Source organism: Dreissena polymorpha, chromosome 15 (assembly GCF_020536995.1).
Source record: "Dreissena polymorpha isolate Duluth1 chromosome 15, UMN_Dpol_1.0, whole genome shotgun sequence".
NCBI classification, from domain to species: Eukaryota; Metazoa; Mollusca; class Bivalvia; order Myida; family Dreissenidae; genus Dreissena; species Dreissena polymorpha.
Genome location: NC_068369.1, coordinates 4,612,742 through 4,622,964, shown reverse-complemented (window position 1 = coordinate 4,622,964; position 10,223 = coordinate 4,612,742). Strand labels below are relative to the sequence as shown.

Here is a 10,223-nt window from a genome sequence, read left to right as displayed (position 1 = left end):
TCATTATGTTTATGCCATGTACAAACTCGTCGGGTTCACACCCGGCATCATTATGTTTGGGACATGTACAAACTCGTCTGGTTCACACCCGACATCATTATGTTTTCGACATGTACAAACTCGTCTGGTTCACACCCGGCGTCATTATGTTTGAGACATGCACAAACTCGTCTGGTTCACACCCGGCGTCATTATGTTTGGGACATGTACACAATCGTCTGGTTCACACCCGGCATCATTATGTTTGGGACATGTACAAACTCGTCTGGTTCACACCCGGAATCATTATGTTAGGGACATGTACACACTTGCCTGGTTCACACCCGGCATCATTATCTTCGGGCTATGTACAAACTGATCTTATAGTCTACAGGTCTAGTGGCAGAAAGAGGATCCGAGAACATTCATTGATAGTTCTACTTTTTCAAATCACAAATGAAATATCGCATTAAAATACTTCAGCTATATTTATTCAGATGTTGGTCGCTCCGTTTTTATATACTAGTAAGTACAAATGAACACACATTCGTTATTTTTAAAGGCCTTAAATTGCTCTTGCGAAATGGGCAAAATTAAGATGTTTCGGTGTTTATTCGCGACGAATTTATTATACGACCATTAATTTGAAAGTAATTTGAACCCTTCTATAACATTTAGGATAAGGAAAATTGGTTCTGTGATCTGACTGGAATAAAAAATCAGCATCCAAATTTTGAACGTTTAGAAATGTTTGGAAAAACAAGCAACCGTTCGGAATGTTCTGAAACTTATTTTCAGTGATTCCGCATCTTCGGAAAGAAGTCCGCAATGCTTCTTTCTCTATTACCCACTCTAAACGGATGTAAGAATCGGAATGACAGCCGAAAGCTCCATGATTAGTGGACGAGATCTCAGGTACACACACTACGTTATGCCGATTGTATGCTTCATCCGCTTAGGGAGGATAAACCATGACGGAGCTTGGTAAAAGACTCTACGGACATGCCGAGTCGATATCGATAGATACAGAACGTTCAGAATAGTTGCGAATTATTTGTCCAGAAACCGTCACGAGATGAGCGAGTCAAAATTTTGAAACTTTCAACATTTGGTTGCCCAAAGCACAGTTGTTTAGCGCGTGGCTATGATATTAATTAGTGAAAACATCATTTTGAATGATACATAATCATATTATAGCGAAAAATCAACTTTTCTGGGAAAAAAAATCACTATCAAATATATATATACGTGTATATATATTTGATAGTGAAAATATATTTTTTTCATAAAAGTTGATTTTTCGCTATAATATGATTATTTATCATTCAAAATGATGTTTTCACTAATTTATATCATAGCCACACGCTAACAACCTATGGCCCAAAGTTTCGATTCGCGATTCCGTACACGGACGTGTCCCGCATTGTCGCTAAGATATCACAAAACCTACTGATTTTACCACAGTCGTTTCCGTAAACCCTCTGAAAGAAGGCGCCTTTCGAAAAGAGTTGACTATTAGCCTAAGCTACATTTGTATATTTAAGTCACATGTCAGTTACCTTTTCCGAAGCAAACTAAATTCGCCTCATTATGTTTACTCGTCTGCTTGTATGACCGAAGGCAATGCTGTTTTGCAAGTGAATCGTCTTTTTATTTCAGTTTTATTGCAACACAATACTATTTATACCGTTTTACAAATAAAAATATTGATTTTTTTTTTATTATTTATTCGTTTACCTTGTCATATCATCGAGTCGTCTGGTTTTAAGCACGTTTCGTTTATTCCAATACGTCCAGGGGCGGTCGACAAATTATCTGGTCACATGGTCAAATCGCCGGCGGCCGGATATTGGCCGCTCCTCGTTGGACGTGCAGACATTAAAACTGCCGATAGAATCAAAATGGCATTCCAACCAGACCAAAACGGGGGTCGCTCACAATGGACCGTGATAGGTGTTTCATAAGTGTTACCGTAATTCCGAGAGTCGAGCGAAAATGCAAATCCAAGCGCCTGATTTTTAACTTTGTATGTGATACATATAATTGTGTTTTTTTTTGTAATTATTGGATATTATAAATTGAAGTTGCTATTAAAGTGGTAATTTGTGTAGTGGTGTTATTCGGAGTCAAGCGATTACAAGCGGTTGGTTGTTAACTTTTTATGTGATACATTAAGTTAACTTTATTTGTTATCATCGAACATTATATCATTGACATTGCTGTTATAAGTTGTGTTTTTGTATAAGTGGTGTAGATTTTAAAGCATATTTTCGTGTGCTTACCAATGCGATATACGGAAATTATATGAAATGGATTACACACTCAGCTTTTTTGTTATTGTGCTGATTTCGTTCCAGAGGACATGTCTAACATCGGGTGAGTACAGCGAAACTCGTATGTAATTTCTGTATTCTGTTGTAATTAATCGCATTTTAAATTAATTCGCATTTTCACGCGATCCTTCAATAAACGTTAAGAACGATGTATTAATAATTCTTCGGTATCGTGTTGCGTTTTCATAACATTTTCATAACTGCTTTCTAGCAACAAAAACACCTCAGTGATCTGTTATTTTTGTACGCTTAATGCTTAAATGCTTTTTTGAACTTGACATATTGTCATTTATGCTGGTACTAAAAACAACAACAACAAAATGTTGTATTTTACCTCTCTGATAAACGCAAACCATAATTGTTATATTTCTTCGCATCAAAACTCAAAATTGATTTAAATTAGCAAACAGCTGAAATAAAACGACATTCATTTCTGAAATAACATCACGCCTATGACGAATTGTAGCATACACGTGGAACAGCTGGGGGGAATGGTCCACGTGCTCAGTGTCATGTGGTAATGGGATCAGGTCACGTGTCCGCACGTGCAGCAATATCACGTGTGAAGGGCCGCCGGTCATGATTGTCGCTTGCATGGAGGTGAACTGCTCTACAGGTGAGCGCTATTCTCTTACGTCTTGCAAATTACTGTGCAGTTCAATAGTTTAATTTCTAGAAAATCTTCTAGTTTTGGCTTTGGACTGAACGCTTCTGGTCCTAAGTGATAGCTGAAATCTGCAGACGACGATGACAAAAGCTAACCCATGTTCTGTCATATTTTGCAAGCGTTTTTGTTTGTCGTCATTTTCATTACCGACGCTCCATGAAAAAGGAAAAATCGTTATGAGTAATTTAGTCTTAAAAAATGTTGGTTATAACCGTCGTTACATCCAAGTAAGTGTTCAATAGTTTATATTTTGTTTAGGTAATATTTGTCAAGACCAACAAAGGTTTATTTAATGAAGTCCGTTTCCATGTCGCCATTACTTTAGGCAATGCTTTGCGCAATATCAATAGTTTATACAGTGCATAATCGCGAGACTTGTGATGTGTGTTCAGGATTCACGAAAATTCAAGATTTTACCGCCATTGTAATCTCTGTGAACTAAACGAAAATTCATTTAACCAAATTCAAAGTCCCTAGTATTGCTCTGCTTTATTTACTTCTTATTTTACTTATTGAACTAACAATAGAATCGTTCGTTTCCAAAAATTGCGTCGTGTTTTTTGTTATAAGCGACATAAACAAATACACTCTCTCTTAAAATAAGCTTTTCTGATCGAATGCACTTGCAAAATGATTCTTGCATTTAGAATGACGCCAATTTTCATAAACACTATGCCTACTGCACTTTAAATTTTGTTTCCATTTTAAAATCCACAGTATCCCCTAGTTCGGCCATATGGTCCGAGTGGAGTGCTTGGTCCGACTGTACGCGTACATGCGGGGGAGGTAATCGCACACGAACTCGCACGTGCTCGACCGGAAACGCGTCAGAATGCTGCGAGAACATGGCCATAGACTCGTGCAATCGAGAGAGTCTACAGAGCAGAGAATGCATCAACAATGACTGCTATGGTAATATTTTAAATCATGTAACATTAACCCACGCCTGGTCGGCCGACCGTCAAGCGTCTACTTGTCTGTGCGTCTTACATAGCCTGTACAATTTATTTATTTCGATGATAGCATTTTTTCTTAAAACTATTACCTGAACAAACTGACCACTTTGTTCTTGTATTTAAGCACATTGTTTTCTAGCTTGTCTCAAATGAAACGCTTATCTTATCTTCTCTGTAGTGTTTATATCTGATATATTTAACTGATCCCGCACAGGCAACTGGGAGGAGTGGCGGCCCTGGAGCGCGTGCAGCGTCTCGTGTGGGGAAGGTCAGCAGTCACGTGACCGGATGTGTGGACCAGAAGGCGCTGTTTGCCCGGGGCTGGGCAAGCAGTCACGGGTGTGCTACATACAGTGCCCGGCATCGGAGAACTGTACGTAGTAATTCATTCGGACATTTTCGAGATTGGCCTTTTCAGTTTTAGAATTAATGAATGTTTTGTGATCACAACACAGCCTGCCAATGCACATAGCTAATGGTTCTGATCACGATGTTGATGATAATCACTACTACTGTATTAGTTCTTCATATGATGATGATGATGCTGTTGGTGGCATTAGTGGTTCTGATGATTATCGTGAAGATGTAGATGATGAAGATAATGATAATAACAATGATACTGCCGATGCTGTTGCTGATGCGGATGATGTATTATGGTTATTTTAATAATAATTTATTAAGATGACGGCCACAATTACAGAATTGTTACAATTACGACGTCGATGATGAAAATGAGTAGGAGGAGAGGGAGGAGGAGAAGGAGGAGAAGGAGAGTGACGACGATGATGTTTATGATGATGATGATGATTATGATGATGATGACGACGACGACGACGACGATGATGATGATGATGATGATAATGATGATGATGATGATGATGATGATGATGATGATGATGATGATGATGATGATGATGACGATGATGATGATGACGATGATGATGATAATAATGATAATGATGAGGATTCATTTCAGTGCTCGGGAACGCAACAGTTGATGCCAAGCCCTCTTGCGAGAGCGGTCCTTGTCAGAACGGTGCGATATGTGACGACCACGGCGACAACGTGACCTGCCTCTGCCAGGGGGACTGGCGGGGACCCAAGTGTGAGAGCCGTAAGTGGAATATTCCTGTAATTTTCCATTTGCTTTGTAACTCTACTCCTGTTAGACCTAAATAGTTCTTGTTGCACTTAGTCGACCAATCCAAATGATATATTTTATTTATTGTTTATTATTTGTGTTATTCTACGTTGAGTTTTCGATCATTTATGTTACAGTCGATTAGCTTTGCAAAAACTTTCTTTTACATAAAAAGACAAATTTGTAGCAAAAATATTTATTATGTTATGCTATGGCATATCCTTATCAAAGCGATGTATAGCTGGTGTAAATTATAGATCTACCTTACCTACCTTTTGGAAATATAAATGGAAAACAGCAACATATTTTACCGTATTATAAAAGAATTGCTCTAACTGGAATTCCACAACACCAATATTCGCGCACACGCAAAAAACGTTTTAATTCATAAGCCATACATTGCGCGAAGTACGAATTAAGCTGAATGCTACTAACGCTATTAAAGCTGTTCCAAACGTTCGTGCCATGAAAAAAAACTTTGAAGTCAAATACTTAGAACTAATCAATGGTCTGCTGTTTTTCCGCATTGACAAATTTGTCGGATTATGTGCCACAAAACATGTCAACCCAAAACATTCAAAAGTCCGTGGATTGCGCTTGTGATGTAAAAACTGGGCATGCGCAAGGATTATTATCTAACTTTGAGATTTGTATTATCGGATAAAGATTAATTGCTAACATGTTAAGGCAAGCGTTGTCGGTCTTTAATCGGCAATACTGTGACAAGAAGCTCTAGTTGTCCGAAAAAAGGTGGTTTATCAAATCTTGTTGATTATTTTTTTTAACAATTGCAAGCTCTGCTATGGCCCAAAACTCTCTTACGACGGCACCCTGCCCACTGTAGAGACGATCCAGGGTTTTGTTGTATTTCAAATAATCTTCCCGTTTTTGCTTGCTGTGGTGTTGCCCCTGATAGTTAAAGCCCTGATATCCTCAAATTTCACCTCCTTGTGGGCCAGTCTCTGCATAGTTAGCACCTCATCCTGATCAAGCTGTGGAGAATGCAGCTTGTCTTGACAATAACAATTATTGTGGATTGACTGTGAACTGATCCATCTTAGTTCGCAGTACCTGCAAAAACAGAAAACACAATCATTCCGATCGACAAGTCTTAACGTGAAACAAAAAAATTAATAAACAAAATTGGTATTTTCCGAAATAAAGAAAAAAAACATTAAATCGATTGTCCAAATCCCCCAAAATATGTTCTGAGACCCTCTTAGCCCTGGATAACCGGTTGTTCAGAATTCCGTTCCTCACCGGTCGGAGCTCTAATTCCTTATTGTGTCGGCGTGTGTTTACTGAGGCTAAAGGCGTCATCGCCTACCAAAAGAATGGCATGTCGACGATGTCATTTGCGGAAAGTTTCCGTCCGGGATACCGGTAGTCCACGCTGACTGAGCCGTCGGTGACGGGACGGCACTATATTCGCGTGCACGAAGCACGGCGATTGGCCATTCACGCCTTATATAACATACAATATACAAGCAATATTGGGGCATCTCCTCCTAAAATGAAAACCGATAAAGATATTGTCGATATACGAGATTTCGCGTAGATCTCTTAAATATAAGTTTTTTTAAGTGAATATGAAAATGAGTGCCAGAACATTAGAAGATAGTTTGTCTTCTTTACATATTTATTTCTAGTCTGCTTGAACATCCTGGACTCGAGCGTATGTCTCAACAAAGAGGGTTTGTTCCACAACTGTCTCGACTGTACCAAGTTTGTGATCTGCAACCGAGGACGCGCGCTCTCAATGACATGCGCAGACGGCCTGATCTGGACCGGAAACAGATGCATGAGACCACGTGACACACGCGCGCTCTGCATAAACTAGAGATCGGACACGTCCGGCCTTCCTGTGACAATTGTCTGTTCATAGACTGAGCAAACTTGAAGCTTACATAAAATCATGCGAATCTCGTCGAATTATAGACGTAATAACTCCTATGGTCCTATGGTGAGACAATAAACTTAGCAAGCGACACAGTGGTGATATGTTTAAAAACGCGTGTGTTGTTGTTGTTGTTGAACGAATCGGTTTTCCTTAAATTTAAGACATGAGTATGGAGGTTTACGAGGCTCCAACAAGCCGACGCGCTTGAACGAAAAATATATGCGTGTATATCACAAATAGAGGTACTTTTTGCGAGTTTCTGTCATTTTGATGTTCTATGTAAGAATGCTGAAAACAAGTTAGTACTCCCAAAAATACAACAAGACGCAGGAATCACGTTCTCTGACCCATTATTTTACGTCTCGGATTTAATTTTCAACGTTTTGGCGCCATCCAAAATAATCATGCGCTTAAACGAAAGGGCGACAATTACCGTCTTCAGTGTTGTATCGGCGCGCGCATGTGTAGTTCTTGTGACGTATCGATTTGGCGTCCTTCAAACTTAAGAACGTCAGGACGTCAAAGCAGCGGTCCAAACACACCAACTCAGGAGCGACGTAACGACGTACTAGTATATAAGGGTCGAGTTGTCGGTCTGGCGTGTATACATTTGTCATATTGACACCCGTATTCTATCAGAGTGATGCATCGTCCACGAACACCCCATCACGTCAGAACTGTACATATACGTGCCGATATGCTAAATCAATTTTATAATTAACGGGCATAAAATAAATCAGCCACCATACAAATGTGACACGTGCGTATGCACTTATATTGGAAATAGCATAACTTGTAGCTTCAAATCCATTGCTTTGACAAGAGGTCTTATTTATCTGTTCAGATTTTAAAACACTGGCCAGGTATCACCGTAAAAATTTGATAAGAGGGATAATCACTGACACTCGCTTGATTTACGCAAATTTATCGACGTGGATAACCGATCATGTTTGGAACTACTGATTTGTATAGTACCATTCAGTTTAAATGCATTTATTTCTTTGCATGCTGTCACATATGAAAGAAAGAAATAAATGTATTTTCTTTGTGAACTGTAAAGTTGAATAAAATGAATGTATATATTAGTTATGTTCTTAATTTTTTCTCTCTTCATATATATTCAAGTTTTGATTGACCGATTTTACCCTTACATAATTATACAGACGATATAATTACGCATTAAAACGTTTTTTTGCTCGACTTTTAAGAATTATGACGTATATTAAATGCTTCCGAAATAAGTCGTTATTTCGAATTACATGTTTTTGTGTGTGTGTTTTTTTCCATAAGAGTGTTCATTGGAAGCATATACGGCATTTAGTAAAAATTGAACTATGTGTACTGCATCAAAGCGTAATTATATTAGTCGTGTTCTGAGAAAACTGGGCATAATGCATGTGCGTAAAGTGTCGTCCCAGATTAGCCTGTGCAGTCCGAACAGGCTAATCAGGGACGACAATTTCCGCTTAAATTCGGTAAAAAGGGACTTCCTCAAAACGAAAAATACCATTAAAGCGGAAAGTGTCGCCCTTGATAAGTCTATGCGTATTGTATTTTGCCCAATTTTCACAGAACAAGACACATATTTCTGTGTGATGAGGCCCGTTTATCCCGAAAGACAGAACTTAATCATGTGTCGTGTGACGGCTTTATAAATGTAATATATATACAATACATACAAATATTATTAAAAACGACAACTATGCGTTCTCTGCTAAACCACTGTTATCTTATACAACATCTCATGGAGGCACCGAGACTTTGCCTGTAGTCGAGTACATTGAGTCAGACGTTGTTGTTGCGGAATTGATACAGCTGCGCGCTTTAGGATGCGTTATGTGATGACTTGTACACTCAATATAGAACTTTATATTTAAGTACTTGTTTTTGAGGTATTCTATTCTAAAACCAATTTAAATTAAATAAGATCGCCCACACTATCAACATCCGTCGAAAACGTATGTCCATCTGAAGCGTTCTTCTAAAAACGTGGATTGCAACAGCGTTTGTTGAAGGACAGTTTCCCCACACAGTTCGCTGAAAGAAAGCGTTGTTGTTTTGTAGAAACCCTGGCGATCGACACTTTGTTGATGTGGGTCGTCTTGCCAACCGTGTTCTATGTGTACTGACCAGTCTGGGCATCAGCTCAATCGTCACCTGAACTTCTCGGCTGATCACGTGCGCTTCTCGGCTGATCACGTGATCACATGATTGATATTTTTTCCATATTACTTGATCTACCATATATATTAACCGATCAAATCACGATTTGAGATTTGTCCGAAATAATTAATCATGTTTCATATTCCTAAATAATTAAATGCTTTTTCGCTAAATAAATGTCGTTAATCATATCATATACCTGACAGATATGTTAATAATAAAACTTCGAGTGAAGTTATCCCATCGGTATAATAATGCGTTTTTCATAAACAATAATGTGGTATTATTACTAATAATGTAAAAAGTATTATCAAGATTTAAGCACGCCCGAATAAGTTACAACACAATTGCTTTACTACTAACTCAATAAAACTGGTCTTAATATAGTGAAAAGTGAAAAGTTCATATATATGAATATGCGAGGATATATAACTAATACTATGCATTACTAATAATGTGTTATAGAAAAAATAGTCGATATGGATATTGACTCCGGTGTTCCATTTTTGGAAAATAAAGCGATTATAAACATTTCTTGCTAATTAAGCAAGTTATTACGTATACTACAATAACGTATGAGCCGGTTAAATGCATGTGCGTAAAGTATAGTCCCACATTGGCTTGTCCAGTCAGCACAGGCTAATTAGTGACGACACTTTCCACATTTATGCTAATATAAAAGAAGTTCTTCTTTACGATAAGTGTAATCTTGGAAAAAAGTATACAAACACTTTACGCACATGCTTAAAGCCCGGTTTTCCATGAGCGCGACTCATATTCTTATGTGTCGCGTTCTGAGAAAACTGGGCATAATGCATGCGCGTAAAGTGCGTACACTTTCCGCCTAAACTAGATTTTTTTCTAAGAAGTGACTTTCTTTAAACAGAAAATATCACAAAAGCGGAAAGTGTCGTCCCTGATTAGCCTGTGCGGACGGCACAGGCTAATCATGGACGACACTTTACGCACATGCAATAAGCCCCGTTTTCTCAGAACGCGGCTCAAATGTTCTTATTGTTTGTAGTAAAATTAAACTCCGTGGCATATTTGCTCGACAAAGGCTGGTATGGAATATTAATCAAAA

At 38.4% G+C, this 10,223-nt stretch overlaps 1 protein-coding gene across 2 annotated transcripts; it reads left to right on the top strand.

The window, feature by feature from the left end:
• The first annotated feature begins 2,114 nt into the window (after positions 1–2,114).
• LOC127859877 (thrombospondin-2-like) lies at positions 2,115–9,290 on the top strand. Of its 2 annotated transcripts, none has more exons than XM_052397459.1 (6): positions 2,115–2,355; positions 2,779–2,928; positions 3,697–3,891; positions 4,150–4,308; positions 4,912–5,049; positions 9,041–9,290. In XM_052397459.1, exons 1-6 carry the CDS (start codon positions 2,289–2,291, stop codon positions 9,103–9,105), a joined length of 774 nt encoding a protein of 257 aa, XP_052253419.1. In that variant the 5' UTR covers positions 2,115–2,288; the 3' UTR covers positions 9,106–9,290. The 2 variants fall into 2 exon arrangements, with proteins under 2 accessions (XP_052253419.1, XP_052253418.1); XM_052397458.1 differs by lacking the exon at positions 9,041–9,290 and adding an exon at positions 6,726–8,061 and having other exon boundaries at positions 2,137–2,355.
• Positions 9,291–10,223: the final 933 nt, after the last annotated feature.